The sequence below is a fragment of the Microtus ochrogaster genome, chromosome 18, assembly GCF_000317375.1.
Source record: "Microtus ochrogaster isolate Prairie Vole_2 chromosome 18, MicOch1.0, whole genome shotgun sequence".
Taxonomy (NCBI): Eukaryota; Metazoa; Chordata; class Mammalia; order Rodentia; family Cricetidae; genus Microtus; species Microtus ochrogaster.
Window position 1 is genome coordinate 65,963,642 of NC_022020.1, and position 14,893 is coordinate 65,978,534.

At 48.7% G+C, this 14,893-nt stretch overlaps 1 protein-coding gene across 5 annotated transcripts in view; it reads left to right on the forward strand.

Annotated features, from left to right (window-relative positions):
* The window catches only part of Znf516 (zinc finger protein 516), an 86,778-nt gene extending 73,784 nt beyond the window's left edge, over positions 1–12,994 (forward strand). For all 5 annotated transcript variants that reach the window (XM_005356323.2, XM_026783476.1, XM_026783475.1 and 2 more), the window contains exons 4-6: positions 1,298–1,402; positions 2,544–2,611; positions 9,000–12,994. In XM_005356323.2, coding sequence (XP_005356380.1) covers positions 1,298–1,402; positions 2,544–2,611; positions 9,000–9,059 — 233 coding nt within the window. In that variant the 3' untranslated portion in view covers positions 9,060–12,994. The remainder of the gene's footprint in view (positions 1–1,297; positions 1,403–2,543; positions 2,612–8,999) is intronic.
* The last annotated feature ends 1,899 nt before the right edge of the window (positions 12,995–14,893 follow it).

Below are 14,893 nucleotides of genomic sequence, written 5' to 3' on the forward strand. Positions count from 1 at the left end.
TGGGCACCGGGATCCTCTGTGCCCTGAAGTGCCTGGTTCTGTCGTGAGGTGAGGTGCTGGTCACACACATTCCCCTGCAGGCGTCCTTGTCACCGTGTGGGTTGCTTTTCCATTGTCTGGCTTGGTGAGGTCTGATGGCTTTGCCTTTCTTCCCTGGACCCATTGCCCAGGTCATATGTTAGAGAGAGGCCACATGACCATGAGACCTGTGGTTTTTCCCATGGGGTCACCCTCCTTTTCCACCGTGAGTGTTAGCTGTGTGCATTCACCAGTGACTTCTCATTAGTTCTTAGCCGTCTTTGTGTCTCGAGGAAGTCTACAGGAGATGGAGTGCCGTAGTCTCGGGGTCTCACGGTGCAGACTTGTTTCCTTCATTTGCTCAGTAAGGAATGGGATGCAGTTGTAGCCAGTTCTTACCGGTTGATTATGGAGACTTAGGGGACAGTCCTGGAGTTAGGTATCCTCCTACAATTCTTTCTGCTTGCCTTGATGGTCACCTTTCAGATGTTAGGGACGTCAGCATCCAGGTAAACGAGACATTTAAAGGACTCGTGGTACAGGAGCAACTTCCAGCTCCTGTTCAGTTGAGTGACTGGGGAAGGACACACAGTGGAGGAAGGCTCTTTGCAGCAGGCCGTTCAGGAAGTGGGAGAAGGAACCAAGGTGGGGAGTCCCTCTTCTGGCAAAGTCACATGATGCCCCTGGCTCTGAGGGAAGGCCGGAACTCAGGCTCTGGGTATATAGGTGCCTGTTGCTCTCCTGTCTTGCTGAAGGCACAGCCTACACGGGGGGGCTACCATCTGCTGCTTGCTGGCAGTCAAGAGCTCCAGAGGCAGACAGGTGGGGATCATAGCTGGGGTGGCTGCTGATGGCCACTGCTCTGCGTCTGTCTCCTGGGCACAGTGGACCCCATTCCTAATCACTTCCCGTCACCCCCAGGCTCTGTCTCTGCCACACTGATGTCACGTTTGTTTATTACCCTGCTTGATAGAGCCAGGTGACATCTGGGCGGCATGTATCCAGCTGCTTGGAGCCACGTGCCCACCACACAGTCTGGCAGTGCCACCCTGTCCCTGTCCTGCTCCTGGAGCGTATGCTTAATTCCCTGTAATTTATACATTCTTGCAGCCCTGTGTGTGCCCGGCTTGTCAGCCAAGCCAAGCCAAGGCTGACAGTTGTCACCAGGGCCCAGAGGTGGCTTCTCACATTGATATGTCACATAGACTAATGGTGTCTCACTTTCTCCCTCCCCTCTCTCTTTCCTTTTCATCCCCACGTTATGCCACATCATGTACAGGGACGCAGCGGACACAGGCCCGCCAGGGAGACTTTGTCTGTGTGGAGTGCGGCAAGACTTTCCACCAGCCCAGCCAACTCAGGGCCCACCTTCGGGCACACACAGGTAACAGCCCTGTGCCATGGGACTGGCCGGTGCTAGGTGTATGGGGGGACGGGGGATATGTTCTAGTTTCATTTTGGTGTCATGACAAATGCCATAACCAAAAATGACTCGGAGAGGCAAAGGTTTGTTTGGCGTGTCCTTCCAGGTCACAATCTGTCTCCGAGGGAAGTCAGGGCAAGAGGTCAAAGCAGGAACCATGAAGGAATGTTCCTTGCTGGCATGCCTTCTGGCTCACTTACAGCCTTGTGCTTAGTTCACTTTCTTATACAACCCAACACCACTGTCTGCATAGTGCTGCCCACAGGTCCCCCTGTGGCCCCAAGCATTTCCTCAGTGAGATTCTTTCCTCCAGGTAACTCTAGGTTAACTTGACTAAGCAGCACAGAGACGTTTCTAGGAGCCGTTCACTGCCACAGTGGACACATTTAAGGTTTCAGCTTTGCCAGAGCTGTTACTGGGCCATTCACCTCTCAATTGCTCTTATTCGCCTGTTCACTCACTACGGGGCGTGGCCGTATGAGATGACAATGAGTTACCACGTCACCATCATCAGGGGCAGAAGCCAGGGCACGATTCTTCCAGCCCAAAACTTGGTGACTTCCATCCCGATGGGTAGAGCTGGTCTGTGAATACGTTCAGACCCCCTTGGTTGATCGGTGGCGTCCTGAAGTGCATCCAGCCCTCTGTGTAACTTGGGCCTGAGACCTGCGTGGCCTGCCTATGTGTCACCACAGAGCAGCAGTCTTAGGGAGATGGGCACACTGTCTAGCCGTGGGACACACACACACAGGAGCTCAGGAACACAGGGACACACACACACACACACACACACACACACACACGCTCAGGGACATGGGCCAGGTGGCCAGCAGAGCAGAAAACAGGTCCCTTTACTACGCACTGATAATTTATGCAGCTAGTGGCTGCTTTCCCCAGAGTGGATTCTGAATTAGGAAGGGTAGTGGCCCCAGGCTTCCATTATTGAGGTTTCTCACCGTGTTATGGGAAATTGGTGTTTTCCAGCTGCAGGCCAGATGCTGATGTCTTCCTGTGAAAATGCTTCCTCCTTAACGGCCTCTTTGATTTGTACTCAGGAATCTCACCAGCGCTCTGCTAACAAACCTTTTTTTTGTTTCCACAGTGGTGTTTGAGTGTGATGGTCCACGAGGTTCTGAAGTTCACACAGCCTCCACGGATGCCCCCAAACAAGTATGTCCTATGATGCATGTCTGGGTGTCGGTGTGTCTGCAGAGACTTGGGGTATAAGGCACCTGTGTATAGTGTGTGCTGTGAAATAATTGCGTGTCATTGGAGCCCACCCACCCAGGACTGTCTGGGGGTGAATAGAGAGTGGGAGGCCACATAGCTGCCAGCTGCTGCAGATCTGCCCATGATGGCCGCTGCTAAGGGGAGGGAGTTGGCGGTGACCAAGACGTTGGAAACTCTTTAGTCTGGGTCTGAGCTGTCGTGTGGATAAATCACATCTTGTCTCCTTTAAGAGCACTTCTTTTGAGTAAGAGATGCCCATCAAAGATGCTGGCCTGGTGTTTCACGGCTGTGTGAGCACCTGGTAGAGCAAGGCCCTTGTGCATCGGCACACCTGTGTACCTGTCCTTGCGCACCTCTCCTGTGGGAGCGTGACTGTCGCACACACGCCATTTGATGTGCAGGGGATGTGGCAAAGCTCCGTGTCATGCTTGGTTCATATGGGTCTGAAGGGTGTCCGTGCTCAAGGTTGCTTTTCTGTTACTCTGGGCTGACGGCGTGTGGTGTAGTTGGCTGTTCCCGCTCGCCACCCCTCCCACTCTCTAGTCACCTCGCATTGCTTTGGTTATCAGGTATTCTAGGAGCCCTCATACCTGCGGAGACTCTCCCCTTTGCCCAAGGTCTGCCTGGAGGATTGGACCCAGGTCTGTGTGCCTGGCCCTAACATGTCCCATGCCCTGTGATGACAGGATGAAGGCCTCCATTGTAGTCCTGCTATAACGAGACCTTGGGGGCACTTTTGAGCATTGTTTTAGCTCATTTCAGTAAAACCTGTGGTCTAAAAATATAAATTCGTTCCTTTGTGATAGTGAGACAGTTTATGAAATAAATGTAACCTCTCCTGAAAACTGAATAGAAAGATTTCACAGCATAGGGCCTGCTCCCGAATCAGGTTAGTGCTGTTCGCTCTGACAGAACTAACGGCCGCTTGCTACAGAAGGACCGTTGTGTGGAATGCATGGGATGTAGTGACAGGAAGGTTATATGGACAGGATTACATTTGGGCATCACGGCCAGAATGAACCCTAGGTTTTCCTGCTCACAGGCCACCTCAAGACCACCAAGACTCACTCCTGCTAAGTGTATCTGATGGGGAGGGATGCACTAGCAGATCTGCCAAGAACCAGCAAGTTTCTTAGAACTGGGGAGCCTGCTTGCTGTGACTCATCCTTCCCTAGTTTGTTCCCAGGCTTTCGTCACATGGAAACAAGAACGTGATGGTTGAAGTTGCTAAAGGTTTTAGGCTGGCAGAGAAGCATGCTGATGTCTCCTCTCTGTCTCTAAACTCATGTTGTCACTTTAGACTGATCGCTACCGTCCTTATGGTCAAGCTCATGATCACCCAGGACTGACATCTTGCTAGTGTGGATTCAGCCCTGGGGTGCGCGTTTGCTTTGCCATGAGGCCTCAGCAAGTCGGTTCTCATTTGTCTGGAAGGATGGAGGTAGCTCAGGCCCTTGTGTTGAACTCCAGCTTGGCTCACCCTTCTTCTCCAGTAGCTAGTTGGTTTAATTCCATGTTTAAGGTCTTGTGCTCCATTGGCCCCTTTTGCTCTCCCTTACCTTGAAAAGTAACTTTTGTTAATTTATCATAGAATGTTCTGGGTCTTTATGGAAATTCCATCTTTTGCTAACAGATTTTGGAACTGTAAGACTTTTAAAGAAATTTGTTGTCAGAAAACACATCTGCCATAGGTTGGGGCATAAGCTGTGCTCTTCCTTCTTCCCGACTCTCGTAGTTTAGTCTTGATAGGATACACTAATTTAGAACTAGTTTATCTCATCATTAATGCCAGAAATTAATGCTGTGTTATGACTATCAATGTCCTTCCCTAACATTAGCTAATTAATATTCAAATTGGGCTTTAGAGGCTCTGGGCTTTTGTAGATTGTACAACACTATTTATGCTAAAATCATTTCAGGTAATACTCAAAAGTTGATGGGGTTTAACTTATGTACATAAAAGATGCCACATTACCCAATTGAGGCAATATTTGAAAATTAAGTTTTATAATAATTTCACTTATTGACAAATATATTGACAGCTCCCATGTGCCAGGCCCTGTGTGGGTTGGGGAGATGAAGTCTGTGGGTAAGGCTGGTGGGTGGTTTATAAGGGAGTAGGAATGGTCTCTGCCAGAGCAGAAGCTAGGTGTCTGGGAACTCTGCTGGGGCAGAGGACTTGAGCCCACCATGGGAGAAGAATCAAGGAGGAAGAACATGAAGAACAGTGTGAAAATCAGCTGGCTGGAGGAGGGCTTGGTGACATGGGAGGCAGAAGTGTGGGCGCGTGTCTGGAGAAATCAGAGCATCTGGTCACCATGCGACGTTGCCATTCAGAAGGAAGCAGAACTTGGAAGCAGAGGGGTGACATCCAGATTTCAGCTCTGAGGCTGGACGTGGGGACAGCCAGGAAGATGAACCCTTGGAGGCAGTGAGTGGATCCCAGTGAGAGACTATGTAACCTGGTTGGCATAGGCATGGAGGAGAAGGGGTCTGAGAGACGTTAGAGAGGAGTCAGGTAGGATGTAGGTTGTGGATGAGGAAAGACGGGGATCTGAGCCAGGCTGGGGTCCTGTCCTATTCCTAGGCCTGGGTAGGGGAGTGGGGTGAACCCATTTCCAGAATAATTCATGTTGTTTAAGAAGACTTTTAGCAACACTGGAAGGAATACTCATTGAGCAGGTAGGTTGGAGAAGAAGATGATCTTGGCAGCAATCTTCATGTTTAATGGCTATCTACATTCAGTTTATTCAAGCTCAGCTCATTCGACTCTGAGATATGAATAATTAAGTTATTAGGTACAGTTTGGAGAGGGCTCTCACCTCAATGGGGTAATTCCCGGTCCTGTGCAACGGTGACACAATGGTCCCCAGGAGATGCCCTGCTCCTGGCATGGAGGCCATGCACTGCAGTGTTGTGTGATATTTTGATGTGTTCTGACAAATAAAGCTTGCCTGGAGTCAGAGGGCAGAGTTAGCCACTAGCTAACCAAATTTAACCACAGAGATTTTGGAAGACTGTGGACAGAGAGAGGAAGTAGTAAAGGCACAGGGATGGGGGTTTGGGGGATAAGGAGTGGGCTGGGCTGGGGAATCTTGCTCTGTTCGGAGGAAGGAATGGAGCAGGTAGTGAGAACTGCTGGCTTTTCTGCTTCCCTGATCTTTCAGGCTCTTACCTCAATGTCTGACTCCTGAATTTTTATTGCTAAAGAATAATTAGAGTAACACTTCATCTGATGGCCAATGTGGGGGCACCATATGTAATTCCTGTCCCAACTGCCTGTTCCCAAATTACTACATAGAGGCTTATATTACTCATAAGTCAGCCAATAATAGCTCAGGCTTATTACTAGCTAACTCTCACATTTGGTTCATGGCGTCTTCCTAGGCGACTGGCTAGCATTTCTGTGAGTCCGTCCTTCTTCCCCTAGCATTTCTGTGAGTCCGTCCTTCTTCCCCTAGCATTTTCAGTCTGGCTTTCCCATCTGGCCTTGTTCTGCCTCGCTCTAGGCCAATCAGCTTTATTATTAACCAATGAGAGTGCTGCATATTCACAGCATGCAGAAAGATTATTCCTCGCACTGTGTGGGAGCCTCTGTTGGCAGATGCCCTAGTGATCAGCTGTCTAGGAAAACTCTCCTGCAGTGTGAGTGCACACAGGACCTAGAACGCATCACTTGTGTCTCTCCAGTGTGCACAGGCCCCTTCCTTGCAGCAGACCTTCAGTAGTAGCTTATGCTAGGGACCAGCCTGGGGCTTCTGGTCTTCTTCACTTCACCCAGCCTTTGTAGGGGTGCTGATGGACCTGAGAGACCAGTCACTGCTTCTTTATAAAAGGGAGAGTCCAGGAGAACCGCTGGTTGAGTCATCTTGGCAGTGTGGAGTTTCCCAGCAGCTCTTCTTGCGAGTTGGGGCGTCAAGGTTTTTGCATTGACAGCCACAGAACAACTGTCATGGCTAATACTGTCAACTTGCAGGGTCTAGACCCCTGTGGGAGACCCACCTCTGGGTATGTCTATGAGGAAGTTTCTAGGTTAGGCTGTCTATGATGGGAGGACAGCAGTATGTGTGGGGAGCACTGTCCCATGGGCTGGGATGCTGGGCTGAGCACAGGCTGTTCTTCCAGCCAGTTCTTCTGGTTTTTCCGGTTCTCCCTCCCCTCTTTGCTTCCTGAGGTGTGAGACTTTACCCTTGAACTGTGAGCTCAAAGGTCCCTTTGAGTTACTCAGCCTGGTGTTCTGACACCATCCCTGGGAAAACATATGCATACCCGACCCGCAGCATTTCAGTTTCTCGCATCAGATTTAGAAAATCAAATCTGCTGCACCTCCTGGTGACACCATCGAACCAGCATGGGATCTAGCAAACCTCTGAAGTGATTGGTTTAACCCTGTCGTCTCTCGGCCTTTTTTATACATGACTTGGAGCAGGGGAGCTAATTTGCTGCTGTGCCTGAGGGTAATCTTTTTTCCTGTACACGTCCTATGTAGGCCTGTCCTAGAGCACAGAGCCCAGGACCTTCAGAAAGCCACTTCACCAGTTCACAGGTCTCTAACAGGAAGTAAGAGGCTGGCAGCTCTGGCCACGTGACCTGTTGTCTGACCTGCTTGCTACCTCTCAATTATTGTAAAAAACAAAATAAAAATAGAAACTTAGGAAATGATGAAGGGTCTTGGCCTTGAGTTAAGGAACTATTTCCTCCTCAGTGGAAGGGCATTCAGTGCAGCCTCCTGATTGGAGGGCAGGCCCTCATAGCCCATTCAGGTGCAGCCTTCTGATTGGAGGGCAGGCCCTCATAGCCCACTGTCCGTCTTTGTTTAATGTACTCCATCACAGGGTGGACAGTAGTCCAAGGATGATGTATCATGTCCATGTTTAGGTTCTGGTATTCCTTAGCATCTGTCCTTAGGGAAAAAACAAATACCTTTTGAAAATTATATGCTAAAGTGTGAGTGTTCCTGATCCGTGGTAAAGACTGTCTAATATTTCAGAGAAACTGTTTTGATCATGATTTTATTGTTCAACAACTCAGAGTTAAACTAGTAGCTGGGGAGAGGCTTCGTGGGTAAATTGCTTGCTGCCTAGCCTGAGGACCTGAGTCATGCATGAAGTTTGGAAGGGCTCCTGCACACTGTCCCTGACCTCCACGCATGCACTGCAGTGTGTATGACCTGAGTCATGTATGAAGTTTGGAAGGGCTCCTGCACACTGTCCCTGACCTCCACGAATGCACTGCAGTGTGTATGACCTGAGTCATGTATGAAGTTTGGAAGGGCTCCTGCACACTGTCCCCTGACCTCCACGCATGCACTGCAGTGTGCATGCCTGTGTGCACACACTGTGACTACATACATGGAGTAAGATATTTTTAAAAGGACTTACAAGAACTTTTGAAGCCAACCCAATCCTCCACCCAACTCCCCAGTTTAGAGTTTCTCTATAATGTGAAATAGAGAATCTTGATTTGTTTGGATTTATTGTCAGAATTTAAAGACTGTGATTAATAGGTTTTTCTTTATTATTCTAAATGTTAGTTTAAAATAGTTAAGCTGGAAAAATAATTCCATTAATCAAACTAACAAGAAATGTAAAAAAAGAAAAGAAAAAAAGGAAAGGCAGCCCATGCTGCCTCTCTGTCGTCCTGTGCAGGAGGAACTAGTTGGTGGCCTTGGCCCTCAGACATTCTCTGATTCTCCGATTCCCTTTCTGGTTTCTGCTGTGTCTTGGCCAGCAGACATTCTGTGTGAGACCCGCTGTTAGAACCTTGAAACTAAAGCCCCAGGGCGCCCAGCTCACTGGACAGCACTGTCCAGGCTCACACCTGCCTCCCACTTGTCTCTGCATTTGACTTATAGCCTAGCTCTTCTGCTTCTCCACTGTGGGACCTGTTTGTGCAACGAAGGGAAGTGCTATCGGGTTCCCACAGATGGATGCGGGCTTTTCTTTTGCTGGCATATGGCTCCATGTTTCCCTGGAAGCTCTGGTATTCACCTGGGAATGTGCTCCATACCGTAGATGTGTGCTTTTCAAACCTCCATTCCTCTGCTTGGAGCCAGGTCTGCCATTGCTGTCTGCTCCCCGAAGCCCCTAATGCTAGCTCTGGGGACGATTTCCTAGTGCTGCCCCCTGGAGGACAACAAGGTGAAAAGCACAGTATTCATGCTGGTGTGCAATGAGCTGCCCCTAACACCAGAGGCCTTGGTTGCCTCTGCCACTCTGCTTGTGAAGGGCGCCCTGTGTTTCTGGGTCTTGCTAAGAAAATTCATAGGATACACGCTCTTGGGACTGGAAGACAACTGAGCTTGCCTGCTGCTTTCTTTCTTTTGCAGGGGAGAGACCATACTAGCCCAGGGACTGTGCCAGCAGGGCCCCTCCGAAAGGGGACCTAGAGACACGCCTCCAGCGCTCGGCCCCGTGATGGTGTTGACCGTGACCTCACGGGCGATTGGAAGGCTCCCAGCAGTGACCATGGCCACCTTGGAGAAGAAGAGCCAGGGTCTCCTGACCAGATAACCTTAGACCCGGGAGCTACTATGCTAGAGCAGACCGAGGGAGATGCCTCCCTTTGGTCACAATTAGGGACAGCGAAGATGCTATGCCTAGAATTCTGTGTAGCTCTTTCACACACATGTATGTGCTCATAACCATGGCCTGTGTCTCCTCATGGTAAGCAGTGGTACTGGCAGGCACAGTGGGAGCTCAAGGCATCGGTATTACTCAAAGACAAGCATGAGACACTGGAAAAAAGATACTGAGTGTGTTTTGGATGGAGGGACAAGCTAAGCGCGGTAGGAGGGTGCTCCAGTGCTTGCGGTCAGGACTTGGGGCGCGGAGGCTCCCTGCCTCAGTGGGTATCAGTAGCAGGTAAGACGGAGGGTGTGGTGGTCAGGAGCTGTAAGGCTTGGTGGTGCTCCCGCTTGGCAAGGCAGGGCGATGACAGACAGAGCCTCACACCTCACAGTCTGGAGGTCTGGCCGTGACCCCCTCTGAGCCGCTCACGCCCCCTCCTGCCCCGTGTTTTCACTACTTGGGCCGCACCTGGCACAGGAAGCACGGCAGCGGTGGGAACACATGTAAACCTATTTTGCAAAGAGAGTTAGTTGAACACTAAGCGCAGGCGTCTTTGTTTATTCTCAGGACCTTTTTGTAACAGGGCTACATTCTGCAAACTGCTCACAGGAGAAGACTACATGTCTTAACAGATGAAGCCACTGAATCCTCCCAGTTTGGGCCTGTTTTAGTGATGGCAGAAGAATCCTTAAGCAGAATGGGGGCCCTAAATCATTAGGGTGCTAATGCTCTGGAACCTTCTGCTCCCCTTCCCATCCTGACCTCTCCCCCACACCACCCCAGCATATAGATGTCTCTCCCCCTTGGGCCTGGTGACCACCATCGGACGAGTGACTTTGTTCACAGGTTGGTGGGAGGGCAGCAGGCCCGAGCGCGAGGACGGCTTTATATACCTCTTCCTTAGTCACGCAAGTTCACGCTTCTGCGGTGGGGTGAAGGCCCTAGCAGAGGCCCTGAGCCCACGCAGCGTGTGCGTTAGGAACTGTACTCCGCAGGTAGCAGCGTTTCCTTTCCCCGTTGCTATGACACTGTGTGTGATGGCGATCCTTCTGCAAGTTCCAGATGTTTGCACATATGATTTTATGCATTATCGAAAGTTACTGCTGCCTTGAATGAAAACGTTCTGTGAAATTTTTTGCAAAAGCTTTACTAGTTTTTTTTTATTGTGAAATTTTGTAAAGGCAGGAAATGGATTAAGACGAGCATGCTAAATATATTTTTCAAAAAAAGCAATAATTTTACATGTACAGAAATTATCCTAACCTTTAATATACTGGTGAGAGCGACAGTTTACTTAACACAGTAGTGGATCAGTGCAGTTTTTGTAGGAAATGGGCTTCTGATACAAAGACTTGTTCAAACACACATGTATACATGAACCCTGGCGTGTGGTTTCTCTGTTCTAATGATCTGTTGGATTATTATATTATTATTATTATTGTTATTGTTATTGTTATTGTTATTGTTAGCTAATGTTTGATTCTGGATTCTACTTGTTACTGTTTTAATTACTTGACCGTTCAGGTGACTGCGACACTTGCAAGCAATGCAATGTTAACTGGCTAGCAGATACATATATGCATATATATGTATATATATAATTATTTTTTTTACTTATTTTTTCCTGATCCTCCTACACCAGGTATGTATGAGAAAGGCTTGCCACATCCGAGTGTTTGGGAATGTTGATGGTTCTGAGATGTTACCTTGAACAGGTCGTAGAGACACATTCCTCTCTCCGCCTGAGGCAGCAGAGTACCTTCCTGTTGATTTGTGTTTGCTCATTCTGATAGCTTCCCCCCCATCGTTTCTGCATTCTCTGGCTTTTTGTTTTCTTGGCTGAACGTGAAGGTGGCAGTTAGGATGTGTGGGGCTGTGATTCAGCCCCTTCTCTTTCTGTGCTTTAGTTATTAAAAGTTCTCTACACAAAGGGACACAAAGGTGTCGTCTGCGTTTTTACTGTGTCCGAAGCTACACCTGGCATCGAGAGCTGGAAGGGTCTGTCTTCCAGTGGACCTCCTTCCCAGTTGGGTTGGGGAAAGACGGGTGCATGGGGTCCCTGCAGCTCAGTGTCTGTCCGAAGAGCAGCCAGGAGAACAGCCAATCCCGGGAAGGCCTGGTTCTCAAAGCACAGAGATAGTTTTCATCCCCGCCCCCTCCTGACCCAGCTCACACTCTCTCTGGGACCAGCTCTGTGCTGGCCTGGGTGTATGGCCTCTTTGTCCCACTGGCCATCAGTGTTGGACTGGTTTGTTAATTCATTCATGTTCAGCTCAACCATAGTATTTAATATGATTCGTGTTTTCTTATTTATTTAGCCAATCTGTTTTTGATTTGCTCCCCCTGCGATAATTTCCACATTTCTGACTGTTACAGAGTTCCTACTACCTCTATGAATCTGCTGTCTCCTTGTTTCCTAACGGGATTTTTACAGTGTTGCGTCTAATGTACCTTAGACAATAAAGGGTTTGATTGTCTACACTGCAGCTGCTCTGTGTGTCTGCCCTGCCCTTCCACCCTGCGCTGTCCCCGATTCCCGCCTTGCTCACTCCGCCTTGCTCAGTCCTCCCTTGGCCTCTTTGTCTCCCCTTTCTCTTACCTCTTCTCTCGCACTTCTCCCTCCTTTCAAATGCAAATAACATACGGAGTTTCTCAAAACCTTTTAGGTGATTTAGTCTTTCTTAATTCAGAGAATGAAGATTTAAATTCACAAATAATAAATAGTGGATTCTAGCTGTCCCCCTGCGGAGTTGCCCAGGGTACCTGTCCACACTTCTGCTGCCTCTTGCGATTCTCTTCAGTCTTAGGAGGAGACAGTTCCGCCTTCCCGGCATATACAATTTTCCAGTCTAGTGGACTTTGCCTTTTTGGTTCTGACAAGTATTTGGTATTTTAAGAAGTTTTCCCCAATATTTACTTATTTATTTTTTAAGTCCTGAAAGACACTGGTTTCTGAAAATTAGGTGCTCCAGGCAGCACAAGGTCACTCCATCAAAATAAGAGTGCCAGTGTCCCAGTAGGGCTGCAGGGAAGCCTCTTCTGATTGGCTGCTGCGAGGCATCTGGGCAGGAGTCACAGGCCTTCCAGGTGCCCGTTCAGCCCAGCAGGTGGCCAGTTCTACCTCCGGCCACTCAAAGGCTGGCAACTGGTGATTGATTCAGCACCTTGGACCCAGGAGGATGGCCACTCTCTGGGCAGGTCATGCAGGTCACCTAGGGGGTGCCCTTCTCTAGGGAAGAAGTACTCCTGGCCTTGTGAGAGACTTTGACCAACCTCTATAAGACAGGAGGACCCTTCCCTGCCACCACCTGCAGAACGTGGTTTGTTTTTTTTTTAAGGCTTACAAATCTAGCAATTTCTAATAGCAACTTATATTTGCTGAGAAAACAACAACAAAGAAAGCCCTGCTGACAAGGCCTTCTAGGACACTGGTCATTGCTGCAGTGGCGGCGCCCGGGGACAGTGTCTGCATGAGTGACCACCAAGCAAATGTTCCTCCTTCACCAACTTCACTAACTATTCTTTGAGGTGGTAAGACGCAGAAGACCATAGAGTTTGTATTTCTTTTTAAAAATACAGTTTATAATGCTATATTTTGTACTCTTTATATTAGAATTTGTAACTAGATGGATGTATTTAACTATTTCTGAGAAAAGATTCAATGTTACAGCTGTGTGATAAAAGATATTTAGATAAAACATATTCACTCTATTGGAATTTGAAATAAATAAAGACGTCTTGGAGCTGTAAGGTTTTTGCCCCTCCTTTAGAAGGTGGCTTCCATCATTCAACAGCCTTGTCTTGACCTGTGCTTATTTCTTTTTATTGGCTGAACATAAGCCCAAATGTTACTGTTCTTGATTTGTATAGTTTTACAACAAGCCACGGGACAATTCACCTAAAAAGATGCCAGATGGACCCCCTCCCCTCCTCATCTTTTGTGAATTCCAGGATATGCCTTTTTTGCTTTGTTTTAAATGAAAAGCCTTTTTAAAATTTTTTAATTTTTTTTTTTTTTGCTATACACCTCTTCTGTTGCATGAACACTGCTTTAGTATTTGCAGCAAATTAGACAATCCCTTGGTGCAGCGGGAGTCATAGCTGAGTGTGGGGAAGGGCTCTGGGTGCTGCCAGTCGTGGCTGGTCTCTGCCTCAGACTTCGGGCATTTGGCAGGCAGCCTAGGGCCTTTGGCCCTCTGATTAGGTAATAAAAATGGAGTCTGCCCATCAGATGTCTAACTATAAAGCATGACTTAAAAGAGGTACCTGTATGTCTATGTGCCCCCGAAAAGGGGATGAACAAATCTTTGGCTTTTGATAACACGAAAGTGGCCATCACTGCATTCAGTTCCGCTAACCGCAGAGCTGTGGGCAACCTCACTTCTACCCATTCCTGCTGTGCTTCACGGTGAATTGCCAGTTTTGAGGGATTTCCTAAGAGGTCTCGGGATCGAGCAGAGGAAATCCAGCCTGCTCTGGCTCAGGTGAGCTGTGTGGCTCTTCTGGACCTCCCTGCCTTTGGGTGGCTGGTTTGTAAATGAGAAGATGGGAATACCAAGTTGTCACAGGGCAGCCGAGGTGGAGCTGGGCCGAGCTGCAACAGCCCCTGAGATGCCACAGGTGACCAGCTCCCAGACTTGACGCTGCTCCGGTGTTCACGTCTGAGACACACATTTTCCCTTATTCTGCATGGAAACACTCTGTTCTTCCAGTCAAGTAGCCCTGCTACTTTCTATGTTACCTTCTCTGCGTGAGAGGAAGGACATGCATGCAGCCGCAAACTGCCTGGGACCCTTCCTGACTTTGGGGGATGATGGGAGAGGACCACTCAATGACCATGTCCCTTGATCTGGATGCGAGAGCTGAAAATGGTCATGTCACACGTCCACACACATCTGACACGCTGAAGTGATGAAACTAGTGGTGCCAGTCAACACAAATTCTTGTGGTCAGGTTTTGTTTTTAAGGTAAATACTACTAGATTGAAAAGTGAATTGTGGCTTTTGCCTGTGGCCATATTTGTTCATTACATACTGCGCTGACAAAAGTTAGGACGACTTAAAGGGAGTCCTGTAGGGTGTGGGAACATGTGATCTCACCGCCCATCAGATTCCCGGACTCTGAACTGAACACACGGCCTAGGATGACTTCCAGGAAGTCCTGTATGGTATAGGGACATGTGGTCTCGGCATCTATCAGATATCCCCGTTGGAAGAGCAAAGCTGATAATAAGGTTTTCTCTTTGGGACCCTATAACAAAATACCTCAGCTTGGGCCATTTTAAGCAGCAAATTCACTGCTCTCAGTTCTGGGTAGTGGGAAATCCAGGAACAAGGCACCAGACTTTGCCTTTAGTTGGAACTAGCTGTACCTCACTGGTGGGCTTTGTGACATCATCCCTGGGTGGAAGGACACCGATCCAACCCAAGCTGGTTCTGCTCTGAAGACCTGACCATCCAAAGGTCCCATCACTTCAGGTCACCACAGTGCGGGATGAGTTTCATTGTGTGTATCTTGGGGATGTGCAAACACTCGGTGGCAATGTTTCCTCTCCCCTGAGGAAGATGTGTAGGATCCCACACTAAGTCCTTGGCTCAGCAAGAATAGAACATCAGAGCGAACTGGTGACAAGCTCTAAAGGGCAAGGGGGTGT